Here is a 21,822-nt window from a genome sequence, read left to right on the forward strand (position 1 = left end):
AGGTGTTGATGAAATACCAGTGTAATAACAAGGGGAGCAGGGGAGAGAAACGGGACACCACCCAGCAGTTTTGTTTGGATGTGAGAACTACTTCTTATTTTGGATGGCGAGGTACCTTTGACATCATACAGGACAGCGGTATTATGGGTAACTCCTTTGAAGGATTGTATGGGTGTATATACAACCCTCCGCGATGACTCCCTCCAGCTACAGCTGCAGAGAGGAGATTGTGTTCTTGCTCATCTTGCCTCGTGAAATGAGGGTTAGAAGGGTGTCTAAAAGACGGAGTGTTTTCTACCCAATCCTCTATGGTGTCCTCCTGTGTAAAATGGTTGTATTGCTGTAATCCACCTAATCCTATTGTTGTCTCTGGGCCCTGTGTGTGTACACACACACACACACACACACACACCTACACACACACCTACACACACACACACACACACACACACACACACACACACACACACACACAGACTCACATACTCACTGCCATTGTGTCACTGTCACCTGAAGCACAGTGGAAATCCTCCCGCTTATCCCACCTGGAATACACACAACGCAGGCAACACACAGGCAACGCAGTGCACACGAGCAACCGCGGCCTCGTTGCCACGCCAAACGCAGGCCACCGGTTCATCATATCACTATGCACCCGCTTTGCCTGTGACAGTAAGCTGCACCTGAGCAAACGCAGTGTATATTTTTCATCTTTTGTTTGAACTCTTCAACACATTTGGCAGCTCACAGGATTGGAGCTCGGCGCGGACCTCCGTGCAGCCGGTGCCGAGCGTTTAGCCGGGCGGGAGCACGGCGTGGAGGGAGCGGGGGCGACCAAGCGGATGGTTAGAGGACAGAAAGAGGAACGAGGAGGGACCAGATGTGTTTCCCAGATAAGATAACTCTCGTTCCGGCTCCACTCATCCAAACCACTCACAGGTACCAACTGGCACGGGGGAGGCAGGGATGCTGCCAACCCAGCCTCCATGGACGGCAGGTGGAATTAGTCTCTGTCTGTGAATGCGTGTGTGTGTTTCTGTGGCAGTGTGTATATTTGCAGATGGTCATTTGAAACAAACAAGGAAAAACAAAGATCATGTTGAAAAAAACGAATCATGCAAAGCAACGCAGATAAAGGTGAATCGTCAGGACTGTCTCCATGTCAGCGCATAGGGACAGTTATGACATATATGAGACCACATCACTGCTCCTCATCTATGTGTCAGTGTGCTGCTATCATGATAGAGTCCTTATCCGCAGAGAAACACAACGAATGAATAGCTGCTCTATACGCCAATCAGCCCGCTGACGTAGGCGGCCCATCAGGCCTGACGATAACGGGGTTGAAGCATCCGATTGGTCGGGGTCCCAGCATTCCTTTGGAGAGGACGCCAAAACAGAAGTCAGGAGGGGAGACGGTCAGGCAGAGAAACAGACACAGAGGGAGACAATGAAAGGGAGACGTGCTTTTATTGTAAGTCTGCTTGTGGATGATATCAGCATCGTGGCTGCATGTGACTGTCACTTTCAAACAGCATGGCAGATGACAGCCTGTTGGCATTGTGACAATACCAGGATTACAAAGGAAAGAAGGAAACGTTGGAATAAAAAAAAAAAACTCTTTGTGTGCTGCCAGGAAGCTAGGTGGTTATTAGGTTTTGGGGATTCTTTTTTTTGTCTGAATATCTGTGCATGCATTTAGTGTGTGCATTGTGTTCAGTCATGCTTGTGTGCACATATGGGAAATCATGAGTGCAGGCCTTGATGCAGGCATGACTGCACATGTACAAATGCGTGAAGATAACGCACGGACATATGTGCGGGTGTCTGTGCGTGACCCAGAGAGTGCATGTGCATGAGCACATGACCAGGAGTCTGTAAGTGTGTCTCTGAAGCGCCCGGGGCTCCTGCAACCCAGAGGCAGGCAGGGCCAGCTGGCAGCTCCTAACTCCCAGGCAGGCCGCACATTGCTGGGGCATTCTTTAGGCCGACAGCCCTCGAGCCCTGGAGCTGACATCTGGAAGTTATCAGCCTGACAAACAGGCAGAACAATACAATAAGAGTATGTGCTCATTTTCCCCATCCTCTGTTCGGTGTGGCTCTGAAAACATTTGATTCAGGTCTTCAGATGTTATTTTTTTATGTCTTTAGTGCTGCAGTTCCCTTTGCTAGTTCGCTCTGATAAAAAAAAAAAGAAGATCACAGCGCTAGTGTTCAGTCAGGAGAATGTTCTCCCGTGAGATCTTTTTTCAAAAACTAAAGTGAAGAAAAATAACATTTAAACTTTGTGAAAAAGAAAAGTATTGAAATTCTCATAGCTGCTATTTGCCTGTTGAGACGTGCAGCTTTCCAGTGTGGATTGTCAACATAATCAGGCTATAATCACAAAGTGAAAGCACACAGCGAAAGCGCAACTATCCGACCATGCCAGTCTTGCTTTCCATCGACCAGTGGACCCCAGGGTCCTACGTTCCACCCTGCTGCCGGCCTTCGCCGTAATCTACCTCGAACAGGTGAGGCTGTCTCGGGAGAGTGCGGTAAAAAATGCAAATCAAATAAGCACTAAAGCCCGCTCCGGCAACCGGTCGAGTCCACATCCAGCGGTGCATAACTGATGGGCTCTAAGCTGGTAGAGAAGTCAAACCAACGTGCCATGAAATCAGTACGAGCTGGAGAGCACTCAACGAGAGGCCCTACCTGTGTGAGCTGCGATAGCCTGAGTACATAGACACAGTGGAAAGGGCTCTCGGGTCAAAGATGCACTGCACTTCAATTGCTGTGGTATTGTGCACAAAATGATACTAAAAAATCACAGGGTTGATCACCGCGCACCTTTCTGCTGCCAAACACAGCAGAGTGAGAAACTAAGCCAGTTATTAAAAACAAATCAGCGCACTCTCACTGGTGCTATTCAACAAAGCGAGCGTAGCAAGAGGAAGAAGTCCCCAACATATTGTGTGTTTGAGCCAATTCAACTGAGAACTGATGAACAACTGTCTCTACACAAAATGAGCTGGTATTTGAGCCGTCTGTCTATATTAATCAGCATTGAGAGGAAGAGGATAGCCGTTAATGTACAGTAGGTGACGCGATTATTTGTAAAATAAATAGAACAAAAAGATGGGCTCACTTACCTCCGTGTGTGTTTGTGTTTACCCAACTAGAAAAGGAAAATTGGCAACACTTCAGTTCCCAACTAACTTTGGTATTTTCGACCCTATTTTCCTTTCCTTTGTGTCTAAGTGACTAATGGGGACCACAATTTTGGAAATTGGTCCAGTATTGAGGGAGAATCCTGCAACCAGCAGACACGAAATGAGCTGCGAGGGCAAGTGAGCAGCGTCAATGCAACTTATTTTTGTTCTTGCCACTGACAGGCTCAGATTGTCATCATAAGTGTCTGACAACATTATGGAAAGGAGCCTACAGAGAAATTCAAGGTTCTTTTTACTTTAACTTGATTTGTTTTTGAGTCCAAGTCGTCTCGTTGTGAAATCTGAATATCAGTATACTCTGGCTCAAATAAATAGGCTACGGGCAGCAATCAAAGTCAAAGACCTCATCTCTATTGTCGATATCGTCTAAATATATTTAGCCATGACATTGAATATCTTTACGGTGACACTAAGCTACGGTTTCTGTACTCCAACACAACAAACTCTGACCAGCACTCGTGTTTCCACCGTTCCAGCAACATATCACCTCGTGAGATTTCGTCCTTGGGAGAGAGAGACTCTTTCCATTTTGTCGGACACTACCGCTACGCTAATCGCCAGCGCAGACGCATAAATATCATGTGAAGTCATTGCCGCACACAACTAGTTTACAATATATCGAAGGACAGATTAACTACGGCACGAACATGTTCATACATGTTTGTCAGGTGAATTTACTTCACGTAATCACAGAAAGTATTATTTGAGCTTACTGTAATAATGTTGACATTATGTCTTCCTGTTTCACTATTAGTGTTTTTCCTCTGGATCTGTGAACAGTCAAACTGCAGGAGAAATGCCCACTTTCTGTTTTTACTCTGTCAAATGTAGGAATGGCTGCTACAAGTCATAAATAGTAGATGTCAGTGAGGACAAACTGTTTAAAAGGGAGATTTTTCAGCCTCGTGGAGGTTGTCACTCAATGTTTTACTCAATTCCTGGAATGTTATTCAGTTTTAATAATGCGGGTCCATGAGAAATGGTAGTATTGGACTAGTTCTACACCATATTACAAGCTGCAGGGAAATGAAATTAACCACCAACCAAAGTGTATTTTTGGTATCTTAATAGGCATTCCTTCACCCATGTTCCTGTCTCACAATATCCTGTAGCACATACTATGTTTTAATAATTACTTTTTTAATGACTAGGCTCCTAATGAAACAGGTATTCAGTTTGTATTCCTCCTCGGGGCGTACCGGGAGATTGGAACTAAATTCTACTGGTGCAGTAGCACCCATTTATAGCATGTGAGGAAAACAGTGACACGAACACATGTAAACATCGTTCTTGCAGGAATGCAAGCTGCACTGTACGCATGAAAGCTGGTTTTTAAATTTCCATGTGATTAGGGGAAAAACACATTTATTTCTTGTTCAATTATTGAATCTTTCTCCAGCTCCATGATGTAGGGGAACATTATTATACGCCGAAAACTACATCACCTGGTCCTCGCAGACTCCGCTAGAGTGGAACATTAGCTCAATCAATGTCAATTATTTCCCAGTCTCCATTATTGCACTGCCAGGAGTGGGCAGAATTTTAATCCCCACTCTGCAATTGCTTTAGCTACATGAGTCTCTGGCTTTTTGTCATGATTAGAAACATGACGGAACATTAAGCCCAATGGCGTTCAACAAGTAGCGCAGGAAAAATGATAATGGGTATGTCGCTCAACAGAGTGCATTCCGGTGGTGGAAGTCAGTAACAGTGGCTATACATTTTGCCCTGTGTAGTTTTACAGTCTCTGCTAGCCAATAGAGCCTTGGCAGCAAATAGGGCCATGTCTCTACTTGTCACATACAAAGAAGCACTGCATCCTAACTGCCGTGCATGTACTGTTATAAAATATTGCCTTAGAGGTAGCTGGGGAACACAAAGACCGTGTACATGGTGACTACATGCAGGGTCAGAGAGACAGTATAGTGTTCCTACTGTAAATACTCAGATCCTTCATTAGGAAGCTGCTTTACACTTTCTCCAAATAACGACGCATATCTAATCAGACAAGCAACCTAGGGTTGGGGTTTAATAGCATTTCATTGAATCTAAATCCAGTTTCAAATCCTCTTATCAAATCTAAATCCTTTAAGAATATTTGTATCAAATATAATTAGGTTTAGCTTTCAACACTTGCAAGTAACTCAAGTTATTAATGTCTGTAACAAAGATCTGTAACCACCATTTGTTGACTGATTAGGCAGACACAGCTTCCATACTGTATTAAATACTAATTAAAAGCATCTGGCACATTGTAATATCTTCTTACTTCGACACCCTCTTTTTCACAAGCTACTTGAATACTAGAGGCCCCAATACAGAACTATTAGTTTTATAAGGTTAAAGTAGTGATGTGATATGTCCAACATTTACCTGGTATTGACGTGAAACGGTCACGGAGAGAAGAGGAGTTAATCTGTCTCCCTGAACTATTAAATCCCACATCCTCGGTCATTTAGTGGTGTTACATGGTGATGTTTACCTGACAAACTACCTTTGATTGTGTGTGCAGAGAGCACATTAACCAGATAACAGGAACGGTTTTATTTTGTACGGTTAACTTGTTTTTTTTTTGCTAATGAAAGAGAGTGATTTGTGGGAGTGTTATCAACAAGGATCGTTGTCCATTAATCAGAAGGTCAGCGGTTCGATACCTGGCCCCAGCAGTCTACGTGTTAAAGTGTCCTTGGGCAAGATACCGAACCACAAACCGAGTGTGCTTGTGACTATTTATCGCTCCTAATGAGCAGTTTTCACCAACAGGATATGAATGGGTGACTGCTGGCTTGTGTTGTAAAGCGCTTTGAGAAAAAAGACGCAGTGCATTCACCATTTATCAGTATAACATGATACCATCACAGCACCAGAACCCTCAACCTCAACACCTTCAACCTCTGGAAAGTGGGAAAGATGGGAAAACGGCTTTACAGCAATGGTGAAGAGGGCAAGTGGCATTTTAGTGATAAACACCCTGTGAGTTAGGGTTAGGTGAAAACTTATTAAATTGGCAGTGTAATCACAATTGTAGCAGCCCTTGTGTCTTATCTATTCCTGAACGTGTTCTCCCTCGTTACCTTCGTCAGGGCTAAAGGATGAGGATGTCCGGCCAGGGCTAGCTTCACGGTGGTCTCCCAGATGTGTGCGTCATGGAACCCCCGGGCCGTCACCATGAACTGGACGGGCTCCGACAGGTTGGCCAGCTCCTGCTTGGCATACACCGACCCGTCGGGCCTCACGCTGAAGTTAGGGTCGCTGCTGACAAAACCCACCTCTCTGCTGCGCTGGCAATCCTCGAACTTCACTGCAGAGACAGACAGAAACAGGGGGAACAGGATTAGAGAGAAGCACAGTGAGATTTACTTTCCGCGGGGTGTCTTTGACACATCTGGCACGTTTAAGATTAACCTGCATCCATCAAGACGTAAACTAGAAACATCCCGTCCGCTGTGACTTTTGATTCCCAACTTTGACGTCTTTGGCAAAAACAAACTGCTTATCTGTGTCTGAAGCGGAATTCTTTTGAAAATATTCTTTTCCCAAAGTAGACGGATAGCTATGTTGAAACAGCCTTTCCCTCAGCTTCTCCAAGGAGAGCCGGAAGAGAATTGGGCTGACTGGGGCCCGACTGCGCTCCATGCTTTGCTGCCTGGCGCGTGGAGCACAGTCTTGAATGACATTTGGAGGGTTCAGCTTGACTTAGACGAAAGAAAAGGAGCAGTGAGGACGCCCATGTTTGCACACACAAGCTTCTAATCCTGTTTCCAGAGTAATGTACTATATCGGTCCGTATGAGCGGTATGGAAGGATGGTTTACAGCGTTTCCACTCCCCACATGAGCACAGGGTCACAGAGAAACAAGCAGCGAGATGGTGTTCGGCTGCTGAGTGCACCGGTGCAGATTCTCCGGTGACAGCTGACATGAATATGCCATTACACCACACAAAACACAGGAGAAACCAACAGTCTCAGACACGACTATTTTGAAAATCCTTTCATTTCATTGCCAAATTTAATCAACACCCAATGCATCATCATCCCATGATTCATAGCATGATGCAACGGCATGAATGACTGATTTGTTTTCAACGTGTCAATTATGTGTCCGCACCCCACCCGCCCGCCCGTCTGCCTCTACCCGCAAGTTGAAAAGCATGTGCTCTGAATGATGCTATCTCACAAACTCTGGCTGTTGATAACAAGACAAATTGATTTCATAAATCACCCAGGGAACAGATCGTCTGTTATGAGCTGTGGCAGCGTGATTTTTCAAAAATCCAGCGTGAAGAATTCTGCACAGCAAGCTTTTTATCAAGCCATCTATTTAATTTATTGCCCAGCTTCCTGTCAAAAGCAGCTCCCAAACAACAGGCTAATAAAGCACGAGATCTCCTCGGCTGTTTGTTTTCAACCTCTGAGTAATTGCGTGCATAATGGGACGGACGGCAAACACAGTTTTGACATTGTGTGCATCTGTCTATGTTGGCAAATGCAATCCTTATTTCCATTAGAAGAATAACATAGCAGAGAACAGTCCTTATGTGAATGATATGCTTTGTGTTAACTGACTTTGGGGATCATTTATCAAGCCGGTGGGGGGAGGGGGGGGGGGGGGGGGGGGCTAACATCAGGTTGTGACAATATGACACAGACCTGCTTGAATTGTCCACAGATGAATTGTGATGGCAGGCATGTATTATGCAAATGACTTCAATTAGCTTGAACTGAGCAGGCTAATTGTTGTCACTTAGACAGGTCTCTTGTGGTGCAGCTGGGAGAAGCAGGGTTTAAAGACACGAGCACGCACTGCAAAGGGCTGCTTATGAAATGCGTGCGGGTGTGTTTTTCCTGCCTGTGTGTGTGTGTGTGTGTGTGTGTGTGTGTGTGTGTGTGCATACGCGTGTGAGTGAATTATGGTGGTGCATATATACCAATTTGGATGTTAATTCTACATTAAAACCATCAAGGTCTCCGAGGGTCTGCCTGTTGCCCCCTGTACTGTGGTTGGTGCCAGTTGGCATGGGAACACACATGTGGTGTGTGAGGGATCGCCATAGTGCAGCGTTGTTAGAGGAATGACTTTGATTTTCCGCGAGGGCACCGGGCCACCTCTCAGCTTACCATTCACCGCCCACTGGTTCGTAGCCGCGAGGGGCCGGGACCACGACCCTGATTCCTAACACATCTACTTAGTGTGAAAATATTCATAAACGCGTTGATATTCATTAAAAATCCCGTTCACAAAGCGCACTCAAATCAGGTGGTGGGATCTGATCTGCCACGCTGTTAAATGGAGATGAAAGCAGCAGAGGGAAACAACGCCGAGACTAGATACTGATAGAGGAACCATGCATGCGTGTGTGTGTGTGTGTGTGTGTGTGTGTGTGTGTGTGTGTGTGTGTGAGAGAGAGAGAGAGATGGCAGGATAAAAGGAGAAGGCGGGAGATGCAGATACTCTAGCACACAGAAGAAGAAAGAAAAAAAGAGGTAAAATAGAAAATGTATGAAATAAAACAGTAATTGGAACAATTTTCTCTGCCACCAAAAGAACAATCCTCAGTTTTAAGACAAGAGAAGCTAATGTGCAAATGTAGCAATGCAGATTATTCATCGCTGTCCCATCATAATGGAAATAGAAGCAGTGAATGAAGACTAACACTGGTGATAACTAATCTGTGCGTATTTGATGTAATTGTCCTCTGGTGCATGTAATTTGTTTTGTCATGTTGCGCTTGGCAAACTACAGCATGCTTACGTGCGAGAAATTGAAGTTGAAATTAATAAAGTAAGGCGATGCGTCAGGCTGACAGCCCTGAAGGTCAGTAAACCCGCAGTCAGTCAGTCCTTCATCAATTAATAATCACATCTATATTTTACTGCAGGTTCAATCAATACTGCCACTAGACTGCGACTGGTCAGCTCGTCTGGAGCCCCAGGACTGAATGGAGTGCATCACTGCGATGTTTCTCTACATGTTATTGTTACTTCAGACTTTGTATGACTTCTGTGTACCTTTATGCATGATATTTAATAACTTCGCCCACTCTTCTCAGATGCTCAGTTGCTAAAATCCAGCAAACTAAAACAAGGACATCAGACTTTGTTGCCAGATATCTCCAGGCAGCTCCATTCACCAGCTGTTCCTCCAATAACGTTTAACGGTGATGTGTGTGGTTGTCAGTCAGCTTTATAACATTCATTTCAGCAACTCTAAGCTAATAGATGCCGTCAACTTGTCGTAGCCACATAATATGCGGTATGATAATTCTAAATAAGCTTCTTTCAGTGAGTTTTTAAATACATTTTGAAGATCAACAAAATATCTTGGATCATTATATGTGGTCTGCAACTACTAGTTGAGCAATCGATTAGTTGATAGAAAGGTAATTGGCAACTATTTTAATAATCGAGTCATCGTTTTAGTCATTTTTCAAGGAGAAATTCCAAACAATTGCTGGGTAAAGCTTCCTATTTGGTGATTTACTGCTTTTCTTTATCACATCTGAGTATTAACTGAATATTTTGGAGATTTGGACTGTTGACAAAACAATCCATCGATTAATTGAGAGCATAAACAGCCCCACATGGCACCAAACTGGGTTTATCTATCCAGCATGTATCTCAGTGTCAGGGTGTCAGGTTTGAAGACCTCTCTGCAGACTGAAGCTTGGACGAGTTTCTGAACATCGTCCATGCAAGCAGCACTGCTCTGCTTGGCTAAACAACAGAGCTAACAAGTAGCCACTAACTTAATCAGACACGGCCTATTATATTGTTATTCATTCATATCATGCTGACCAAAGTAATCGCAGGGACCGGCTCGTCTGCAGACAGCAGAATGTCTCTCTCTAGCACAGTTCTACTGATAACGGAGTTAAGTGCAGTTAATGGAGGTTACATTGACTTGCATCATGATGCGTTCAAGCTCCAAACTGTAAAAATCAATATTGGGCAAAGGTAAATTAAAACATTATCATTATGTGTTGAAATGTAATCTTGTAAAAAATGTGTTTTTGCCCGAGAAACTTGAATAAATACAGTTGTTTGAAGGAGCTGTTATATCGTTATAGCAATATAAAATAGATATTAGAGAGGGAATTATGAGACGTTTAACTTCCGAACACTTGCTCTAAGCAGCTTTTGATACATAATTAAATACACTAATGCAAATTAATCAAATCATCTATTTTCTTATCATTTGAATTGTGTGCTTTCATGCAAATAACCAATTCATATGATAAAGCCAAAGGATAACACAGTTTCTTTGTCCAAATTCTTTTTTAATCGGCCGACATTTTCTGCTCCGCGCATAAACATCTCAGCTACTTGCCTGAAGGTGTGTCAAGAAGTGTCAAAGCCCTGAAAGTATGCACATGGGTGGCGATAAAGTGAGTGGGTGTGGCGAATGCTCTCCGTGGGAAGGCCGACACTGTTGCTTCAAACTGCCATCTCAGCAGTTCACAATCAGCTAGCAGTGTCAACTGTATAAAAGTAGGGTCGATTTTGTGCCTCGCTGGTTATGGCAACAGCCTTCTGACTCAGAAATCTATTTTGTCAATTGCCTTCTTCGTCTATGACTTTATCGATGTGTGTTTGTGTGTCCATGTGTTTTGCCTTAGTTCCGGAGAAAAACATCAGGGGTATTAAAACCACCAGCTTGTGTGTGTGTGTGTGTGTGTGTGTGTGTGTGAGTGTGTGTTTGCATTCTGCTTTTCTATTTTGTAGCCTAAAAGTGCAAAGTGTGTGTGTGCCGTACAGTGTTGGTCTGCCTCTGAGTGTGCATGTATTGAGTGTGTGCATCCTCCTGAGTGTGTGTGTTTATGGTTTGTGTCTGTGTGTGTGTGTGTGTGTGTTTGTCTCTGTGTGCCAAAGTGTGTTCTGTATATTTTAGTGTGTCCTGCCATCCACAGCGGTGTTTGGCAGGCTGCTGAGGCTGGTGTCATTCTGCTTGGCTGCTCTTCTTTGGACGCGTACGGCAGAGAACATGCTGTCCAACAGAGCGGCTAGCGCAGCACAGGCGCGGCTAAAACAGAGCGGGCAAGCAGCCGTGACTGCCGACCACCGAGTCCTCTGCACACACAGAGGGGGGGGGGGGGGGGGGGGGGGGGGGGGGGGGGGGGGGGGGGAGAGACACGCTTATGCTCTTTGTCTCTTTCAGCTTGTAGATCCACGACAATACCCTAGGGGAGGCCAAAGCCGCTCTTGTGTGGAAACATTACATGTGCATAATGTAGATGACAGGTAGAAGCTCTGCACTGCCTGCTTTGTGCAGCCACACGGAGCATGCCTCCCTCATCCCTCCGCATCCGCCTACCCCATGTTCACCTGTCGACCGCGCACGCCTCCCCGCCATTCTCTGCTCTTGCTGTCAGCCCTCTCTTCCCCGTCTCCTCCACTTCCCTGTTCTGCAGAGACACAGCAGTCCTCCTTACCTCCTACCGTCCTTACTTCCTCCCTGTTTAACCCCCCCCCCACACACCTGTCCTCTATATCTTCCTCTTGTATTCCCTGCAGACTGAGGAACTTTCTCCCCGAGAGCCGGTCCGAGCCAAAGGCCTGGACACCCTGGTGGGCCAGTTATTACCGCTGTTAAAGTGAGCTGAGAACATATGGCACAAGAGGAAAAAAAAAAAAAAAAGGGTCAAGATCTGTAAGCGTTTATTCACTTGTTAGCTGGTTTTTAGAAGAGATTATATGATTTTTGCGGATCATTTTTAAGACTTCGATGGATCTTTTTATAGACCTGCTTTTATATAACAACCTGTATTACCGTCTTAGCCTCCCTTTTATGAGTTTTGCTTTGATCCCGCATGTCTCACCTCATTCATTGCGTCTACTGGTAATTTGATCTGCTTTTTTAATGAAGTGATTTGTTTTCTTGCGCTTTAATAGATGTATAAATAAAGATGATATCAGCTAAAACAGCTAAAAATAGACGTCTGACAGCAAACACTGTCAAAAAAAGGGGGGGGGGGGGGGGGGGACATTTAATACCCCCTCTATGCAGTAGACGGAGTTGTAAAGAGAAGTTTTGGTTAATAGTCTCGCAGTGGAATACTTGGTAGAGAGAGTCAGGATTCACCACTAGTGGAGGGGTTAAATAGCTCCAGACTGAGCATACGGATATTTGTTATGGCGCCGTTCATCGCAGTTGTGCCACAGTGCTAAGTAAACATTCCCTCTGGTACCCTGCTGCTTTTCTCAAGCCAGCGGGAAAATCAACGCCACCCACTCAATTTGCAAATCACAGTATTTTTGCCTGAGGCGGTGATAGACAGCAGCACGGAGCCCACTGACGAGTAAACGAACACGGCCAAAATACAGAACACACTGCGTGTAAGGAGCAGCAACATCTCAGTGTGACTTCAGAGCCGTTGCAATTTGTTGCGTGCATGTTGCAAGTCATTTGATAGATCAGCATCATTAGCGTTTCAATCGTGGTTTTAGTTTTTCTAGAATGAGAATGATTCATTGAAAAATGACAAATTTGAGTGCACTCACCAACATTAAACTGAACAGTGAATAAAAATGCTAGGATGCCAAAGCATTTATTCTTAAAATTTGTTTTAATGATGCCCCGTGAAACAAATGACAAAACCCTGAGAAAAGTGCGTGTGATCCTCCAGCGTACGTCTAAACAAGAGGAAGGACTAAACGCTCAAGGTTCCCCACTGACATTATGGCAGCTACTCAAGAGGCAATGCGAGTCGTGATATTCTTTCCACCTTCGAGAGGCAAGCGAAATGAGAAAAGTTTACACCTTTCAGTGGGCGGCGAAGGAAATGCAGCACAGCAGTCGTGATTGGCAAGTGAAGATGTAAAATCTATTTTCAGATGTCGTGATTTATCGCAACTAAAGTGCACCGTCTTGTGAATCTGCCGTCAAACGTGAGGCCCCCCCATGCAGCATATACACAACCCTTGAAAGTCTTTTGAAATCCAGCCCACTGTGCCCCCACAGGAATGCTCATAACTAATTCAATTTGCATACTGCTGTTTTTAAAACACTGCAGGTACAATGTGACTTTCCTGAAAAGGATATATATTTTTTTTCTTGCCGCAGTTGGAAATGAATTTCTCTGCCTCTGCAGTTCTGTTTCAACAAAAGCCCACACCGTTCCCTCTGACAGCTCGCTCTCACAAAAGGAAACCACTGCGACTCAAGTGTGTGTGTGTGTGTGTGTGTGTGTGTGTGTGTCGCTGTGTGTGCTTGTGCGTGCGAGGGACTCAGAGCAAGAGAGATAAAGAGACAGAGAGAGAGAGAGAGAGAGAGAGAGGGAGAGAGAAGAAGAGGGACATCGGAGTGGGAGTGTGTGACACCAGCTCTTTGCATTCACAATTATTACAGCTGATGCATAAATGGGTATGAGTGTCATCGACTTCCTGCGTTCCCATAGGTGTGTGCGTAGGAGAGAAGGTGCCGTCAACCTCAATTTGTGTGCGTCAGCGCTCATGTTTCACCGCTGGTGATGTGGTGCACTTGTGGCGCTGAGAGAAACCTTGTCACACCGTCATGTGTATATGGCCAACATCCGCCCACAATCCCGCCGCCTCCCCCACCCTGTCACACCTTTGATTTCCTTCTGTCGCCTCCTTATCTTTCCGCAGGTGTGAGGGGACCAGCTGTAAAGGGCCCTGCCGGCCTGTCAGCATACAGAGAGTGATGTACAGCAACCACACAAATACAGGATGTTGTGTGGGCCTCGTCTTCTGTGGGCTTCTTTTCAAAAAGGTTGTCACGGTAGTTCAATGGATTATGAAGATATTTGTTTCTTTCTGCACACCACCTCACCCGCACATCGTCTCATTACACAGCAGGCTTCGCTCAACGTGAGAGCCTGAGCGTCGGCTGCCTGCTGCATTCGCCGTCCGTGCGAGCATTTGGTTGTTTTTTTTAACACATCCCCGGCCCTCCCTCTTATCTGTGCATTAGCCTCCTCTCGTGGGTGCAGGGCATGAGGAGGCTTGAGGAATGAGAAAGGGGAAAGAGGCGAGATAAAGAGGGAGAGCGGGAGCAAAGCAGAGCGGATGCAATTAAAAGACTGGGTCACAGATCGCAGTGCCAGGCGTCAGTGTGATTAATACACCACCATCAGCCCAGGAGCTTTTCTCCTCTCTCTCTCTCTGTGTGTGTGTGTGTGCTTTTGTTTGTGAATGTGTTATCTTGTAAGCATGCCACAGCTAGGGGGCACCAGTGTGTCTCGCCAGGGTTAACCCTTTTTCAGGTCAGGAGTCCTGCTGACCTTGACAAGCAGGGCCTAAGAAATGATCTGATCAGCCTTTCATTTCACCTGTTACAGCGAGAGAAAACACGGAGGTAAGGGAGGTGGGCAGACATTTTCAACACTGGCTTTACAACTTTTAAAAGAAGAAGAATGTATTTAAGTAAACAATCTTGTGTAAATGTTGTTAAACTTCACACTGTTGTGAACTTTAACAAACACCCACTATCTTTTTTTGTGCATGCCTTTTGGCTGACCATCTACTCAGCAGTCACTCACAAATTTCAAACAGCAAACAAGTCAGGGAAGTCTGGCTCCCAATCAATCCACCGTCTGCAGAAAACCCGCATCAAGGCAGGAAAACGACGCCTTGAAAATCCCCCCAATTGAGCTGGTGGCCCCTGCAACAGTCTTATGGTAATGAGCAATGTTCCCCTTTTGAAGCACACAACTTGCACAAACATATCAACCGATTCTTTGTTTTATTTCTTTCATCTGGCTCCCACTCACTAGACCTTGCCTTCAAGGCTTCCCCTTCGATTTAGCGCGAGCAGAGAAGGAGCGGCGCTTTATCACAGCAATATCTTTTTTAAGGAGGTGAAGCGAAGACACTGCCTCAAGGCTACACGCTGTCTGTTATCTCCCAGTACAATATAATCATTTCACACAACCCACAGCGAGGTGATGGGACCTCAGCTGGGCCAAGTGACAAAGAGGGGAATGTGAGCAAACAAGGGGCAAGGATCAGGGGACAGAGGGGGCTTATGTCCTTGACTCCCACTCAACCGTATAATGACTGTAATGGAAACCCAATATTCTCCAGTATTTCTTTTTTTTCTAGCGTGAGTCACATTTCCTCTACTGCCCACATCGGTCAATGTAGAGAACAAACTTCAGGTTTTAGATAATAGTTACACTTTTATCATATTAACCGACACAGAGGTGTTCGGGCCGGGTGAGTAAATGAGTCCAGTTACAGGGTGTGATCCAGTCAGTGTGCTGTGCTTTCAACTGCAGCATCTTTTCGCTGGTTATTTTTAGCTGGTCTTCATTACCCTGGAGACCGGCCTTAATAAATACTGTAAGACTAAAACAGGCTTCCTCCCCAGAGAAACCAAAGACTCACTCACAAGGTAATCAGCTTTCAATTTTCTCCCCCCCCCCCCTACTCTCACCATCTCTCACTTTATCTCTCCCCCCTCTCCGCTCTCACTCACTGAGCAGCCCTTTCTTCTCCCGGGTTATTCCTATTTTTCTCTCTTTCCCCTCTTCTTGTGTTATTTGCATAAAAGTGTTTGCATCCTTCCCCAGTGATTGTTTAGCTGCTGTGTTCAGCATCTTGATTTGATTCCCTACAATTGGCCTAATTAGCATTACAAATATACACTTAGAGAGGAACAGAATATCTGTTATGCCCGACAGACTCATTTAAGGGAATTGGAGGCCAGATGAAGAGGAGTTTGTGTGATAAAAAAAAAAAAAGGTGTATCGCCGAGTCTCAATAACGAGCTCTTATCAGAGGCCGCTGAAACTGCATTTCTTACTAGGTTTATGTAAATCAATGAATGGCGTGTTTACTTGAACGGCGTAGCACTGCATACGGAGCGACTGACAGTGGCAAAGTATTGGATGTTCATTCGTGATAAAAGGTGTAATCACAACAAGAAAGGTGCCTCTTATCTTCTCTCGCTCTCCCTCTCTCCAGCCCAAATCATGTCTTCAAAATGCCAATGATTAGACGTAAGACAGATCTCCTTCATTATCCGCTGCTCTCATCCATTTCTCTCTAATCCTGTCTCTACTCCGAAGCCCCCTGGGGCAAGCGATAGGCCGGGGCCAGTCATTAGTCTCCAGGCCCCGAGACCCGGGACCAAACTCATCCGCGTTTCTCCGTCGGAGGAGATCAAGGCCATCTCAGAGGTCAGCTACAGTACAGCGACTGCTATCACATGTTTGGGTATTTAATTGCTGTTTAAAAGTTGATCTTTGCCCTTCCACCAGCTGGTCACTACTCATGTGATCGTAAGAGGGAGACTCCGAGATGGAAACATGCAGCCTTATTCTTCTGTCAGATTCCTGCCATCTGAAGCCTTACCGGTCATTCTACTCATCAATCAGCCAAAGTAACTAATGAAAGTAATTGGTTTCATTATTGTAAACCAGCACACTTGAATGGGTTTAAGTTGGTTTCCCTCCAGAGGGCCGAAACCAGCGAAGCAGATGAGGTTCATCCGAAGAACGCAGCTACGTGGACTACAGGGACAAACTGTTGCGAGGCGGGTGCTGATGTTGTCATTATGAAGATAATTGCGTCCAACAAGTAGCCTCGAGTCATAAGGAGCAGTGTTCAAGTCGAAACAGGAATCAATGCACGCCGCTCCAGGCCTGCAACAGGAAACGTTGTACATTAAGTATCAAGCTCACTAAAGTAGAATAACTGTAGACATACAGTACACCAATGAAAGGGATGCTGCAAAAAGATGAAAACAACAAACTTTAAAAAATCAACTATATCAACAAAAGAAAAAGAAGTGCATGAATAATTTGTTTACCTTATATCAATAAGGAAAGAATCTACACTGTTAAAACGGCATAATTGTTTTTTTTTGGCAACTTGGGGAAAGGAAACTTATATAAAGTAGATATAGTGACTGTGTTAGCAAACAGTTGCAGATTCACACATCCAGCACGCGGAGCAACATTAGCATTCATTCATGGAGTCATGTTTCTGTCCAATGTTCAGTCTTCATTTTAGTCTTCATCAACCCCTGAGGGAAAATTATGGCTCTTTGGCTGCTAAAAGCTCCAATATATTCACCAGATAGTCGCTAACTGTCTGGGGTTTGGTTTGGTTTCGTAACATAAAATAATTTACTAGTGCAGCATTAAGTCAAAGTCACTTACTGTGTACACACAGTACCGTAAATTGCTTTGTAAATAACAGCACATACTGTATGTAAGCTGGCATTTATTAATAACTAACCGAATCGAGAATGCTTCATTACACTTTGACACAATGCCAGTTTGAGATATGCGTAGGCACTTGAATAAAAAAGAAAGAAAGAGATTTTCAGAGTGCAGCCCTCCCTTAAAAGCAACAAATCTGAGTTTCTTTCGACAGCCATTTGCTTTGAAGTCACCCTGGCCTGTACCAGAAAATCAATTAAAAACATGACTAATACATTTGCACCCAACATTTTCCACTTTTCCTCTTAAGAGCGTTTGATGTCCCTCGCTGCCTAACACGGTGTAAATGGTGAGATCACAGAGATAGTGACGGGAGGATTTTAACAAGGACCCTTTCGCACTTATTCGCTGCCTCAAGTGAAGCTCCGACCTAAAGTAAAATCAAATAATGAAAAATATCAGTCTGCTTTTACTGTGCTGCTTTTGCACAACACTCGACAGAGGAACCCAACACGCCACCAAAAAAAAAAGCCAATCAGACAAACGGTTCAACGTTATGCCCTGCGAATGTCCAGCCTGCAAAGAAATCCTCCTGTCGAATGATTTGCAAGTGATTCTAATGCAAGTGTCTCTGCTCCTCCACCGCCCTGCTCCTCCTTCCATTTCCTATATAAGTCGCCTGGTGACAGTTATCAGAGACATCTGCAGTGGTCCTCAATACGAGCATACCGCTGTCCCTTAAGTGGGCAGCACTAAGCCTCATTGTCTGCTATGGATGTAGGGAGCACAATAGGAGGGGCTGAATCTCTCTTCTCAACTATCTACCGGGAGGGGAGGCGAGGTCGGTCTCCCCGGGCCAATGGCGCCAAAACCATTATTCTTATCGCTGCAGGACAACTCACCGCAGGGCAGAGAAAACCCTTCTGAAAGGTCAAACGAGTGTGTCTCTCATTGTGTGTGTTTACCCCCTCCCCGCCGCTCTCACACGCCACACATTTCTGTATTTCTCATTAACTGATAATACATCACTCGTGACCTTGTGATAAAAATACATTAGCTGGGGACAAGTCATTAATCTATAAAGAATCAGGCTGTTTAGGTTATCAGGTGAGAATGAGTATACGTGTTATCGCACAGGTTATGGGAATGGGCTTAATTGCCCTTCTAAAGCGAGTCACTATCCGGAGTGGAAGTGTTTAGGTTTTGTTTGGTTTTTAGGTTGTTTTTTTTCTGTATCAGGGGTGCTTGTTTGAGAGATAAAGGAGGGCTGGTCGCGCTGTTAGACTGCTGTAGTACAGTGGTGTGATGCACTTTTAAGAAGATTATGGTTTGTAGGGTTGCAAAAATTGCGGGAATATTTCATGTGGAAGCTTTACAGGAATTGATGTGAATTACAAGGAAATAATAGGAATGAAATGGAAATATAAGGGTTATTTTCTCAGGCTGTGTTTGTCATATGCAGAATCACACCTGTTACTTTATCATTAACACACATTCATTTGCCGAATAATTCCTAATTCAGTGCATTTGTCAAACACATTCAGTGTGAAATGTGTCATGTGCTACTAGCAACTTAACTAATGGGGAACGGTAATTTGAAAATTCAAGCCGAAAGTGTGTTCTGTGTGCAAACTTTGGGTTTAAAGTGAACAACCAATTTATAAAAGACATATTTTACAATAAAAAATGAATAGAAACTAAATAAAACTCCTTATTTAGCTCAATGAAGCTACATTCCACGTGGTAAAAGCTAGCGCTGACACATAACCTTGGCAAATGTATTGTAAGTCATCCGGCTGTATTCATGCTTTAATCAGACAACATTCCCACACATTTACAGACTTAAACTCAATGATCTCTACCGGCATCAGAAACTTGTGTGGGTAAAGACAAGCTGACATGCTGACCAACAGCTGTTGCGGTCTCAACATGGTATATGTGGCTGCGGCGGCACAAACATGTAAACCAGCTTAACACATCCCTATAAATCCAGTAAATCCAATCATTTTGTTGCTTTCTGGTCGGCCCTATTGACCACCACTTTTCCTGTGTTAAAATAAATCCCTCGCTGTACCTCCACATCAGCGTATGGGCCTAATCTTCTGCCTAAGCGAGCACGAGCGCTGCTGTTATGGATTACCACTCTTCCAAACAACGAGAAAAAACCTCCAAAGATAAACTGTCAGACCTACAGGATAACCCACCAGACAAAAGCCATCTTCAGACAGCTCAATTTGAACAAAAGAGACGTTCACGCTTCAATCAAACCTGGAAGGCGGAGCAGAACTGTCTTACAGAAGAAGGCAGATAAAAAAAAAAAAAGGAAGAGGGCTCAGTAAGAGGTGGAAAACTTGTGAAAAACTGTTTTTTAAGAAACCTTTTTTCCTCTTGTTTCAAAATTTAGATATAATTATTCCAACTTTTTCTATTTTCCCTCTGAGGTACATTACTATATGTGAAAGTATATGTGTGTGTTTGTGTCTGTAACAATATAAAGACAGCGAGAGAAGCAAAAAATGTGTTCGTATTAAGTAAAATATGTTCAATCATTCTTGGTATCATTTCCCATTAATTAAATATGGCCCATAATTAAACCAAACCATTATCACTCCCATTAAAAACGGTTAAATACACCATCCATTCTGTCAATTTGGCAACCAAAAGCTGATTGGCTGGTTGCCAGCCTGGCAAACCACTTCTAAAATTTACTCCGGGGCCCTGGAAAGGTTGGCAACATTTTGTTTTTGCTCGAGTTAAAGCTTGAGAATCAAAACCCAACCAGAAATAAATGTAATGAATACACAACACAAAGGCACACTGACGGCCGGGATTATTAAATTAGCACTTTAACAGCACTGTATCCAAGGCAGAGAAGCTCTTTTTTTTTTTTTACTTCAGTCTTTGGTCACATGTCGGTGTTCTGGGTCTTACTTTATTCAACTAAGAATGAATACCCTGCTTCTTGAGACAGGCCGTGACTGAATGAATAAAAGAGACAAAACACACATCGCCTATGTGTGCAGAATGAAACAAAGCCTTAAAATGACGATTCAATGCAAAACGTTCTGGAAGCAACAATGTCGACTAAACAGATATTTGTGAAAGCCGCTGGATGTTTTTGCAGTGCACAAGTTAATCTATAGCAAATCTACCAATGCTGGAACACGCGCAGTAATGTCAGTGTTAAAACAAACAGTGTTCCCCTCTCAAATTAAGCTCTCAGTACTTGGCAGGAAGCCTATATGCTCTTCATAATCATGGATGAACACGTAATCGCCTGCCCTGTTGTCGTCTCAAGTGTTTTCTTCTGTTTGCAAACATTCCACATGCGCACAAATATTCAGGGTGAAAATACATATTGTGCCTGTCTAAAAATGCCAGGCAATAAATATGAGTGTGAAAAGTATATTTGAACCTGCAAATCGCCATGTAAACAAAGTCTGCGGAGGAGGAATGTGTTCAACAGAGTCGGCCGTATACGGCAATCACAGGCTCCAGGCGTTTGAAGTCCCAAATTAATTGCCGTGCTTTATTTTCACGCCATCACCCCCCCCCGGCTGAGTTTGACTTTCTTGCCAGCGTCAATTTGTCAGTGTAGGTGCTAAACTTTCCAAGCGGGGGAAAGTTCCATGCCTATTGCTTGTGTCATGCGCTGTGGCTCGCCAACCTATAGCGTATGCTCGGACTTGAGCTGTCTGCTATGCATAAATCTCCGTCCCCGCCACGGGCAGGGAGGTGACGAGAAGAGGCAGATGAGGACATCCAGTGCAGTATGAAGGATGGTGGCAGCCGTTCCCCCCAGGCCACGGTGATGGCACTACATCGATCCAGCCACTCCGGAGCCTGAAGTGCAGAGCCTTTTGGCTTTGTCAGCACTGTTCAGCTCAGCATTGCTCCAACTCCCCTGATCACTGTCAGAAACCCAGGAGGAAAAACAGAGAATAGAAGGAGAAAACGCTGATGTATCTGGTGCCAGACAGGCGGAGCACGATTGGCTAAATAACTGCTAACTATTCACCTGGCGCTTCTTTATCATTTCCTAGCTGTTTTGAAACTCAGGCAAATTAATGTTTACTGTCAGGCAAGGGAAAAGCAAAAAGACAGATGGGTTTTTTTTTGTTGTTGTTTTTTTGGAGCTGTTCCTCCTTCATCTACCTCTAAACACAAGCACCTGTTAATTCAGCCTGCCAACCGCTGCGCCAGGAAACTTAATTCTGCTAATCTCCTCACATATTTACTCAGGTGGAGGTGTGCTGGCACCACTGAAGGTATGCTCCGTTGTCTTCAGATGGCCGGTGTTTATCTTCTGAGGTGATTCACTACACACTCTAGTTTATATCGTGTGACATTAATCTCTCGAGTCACTTTGGATGTTCGCAGAGAGTCTCTGCTCGCTCTCCTCTCTCCGCTTACTGAATAGAGTCAATACAAGCCAGACCTTGGACTTTGAGCTTCCTGTTTTATTGCTTCCTTTTTACGTT

General features: G+C 44.5%; 1 protein-coding gene across 1 annotated transcript in view; it reads right to left on the reverse strand.

The window, feature by feature from the left end:
- cdh4 (cadherin 4, type 1, R-cadherin (retinal)) overlaps positions 1–21,822 on the reverse strand; it is a gene marked incomplete at its 3' end in the record, with an annotated part of 174,740 nt that overhangs the window by 56,651 nt on the left and 96,267 nt on the right. The window contains exon 4 of the mRNA XM_079186667.1: positions 6,290–6,516. Coding sequence (XP_079042793.1) covers positions 6,290–6,516 — 227 coding nt within the window. The remainder of the gene's footprint in view (positions 1–6,289; positions 6,517–21,822) is intronic.

Source organism: Pholis gunnellus (assembly GCF_910591455.1).
Source record: "Pholis gunnellus genome assembly, chromosome: 3".
In the NCBI taxonomy this organism is placed as follows: domain Eukaryota; kingdom Metazoa; phylum Chordata; class Actinopteri; order Perciformes; family Pholidae; genus Pholis; species Pholis gunnellus.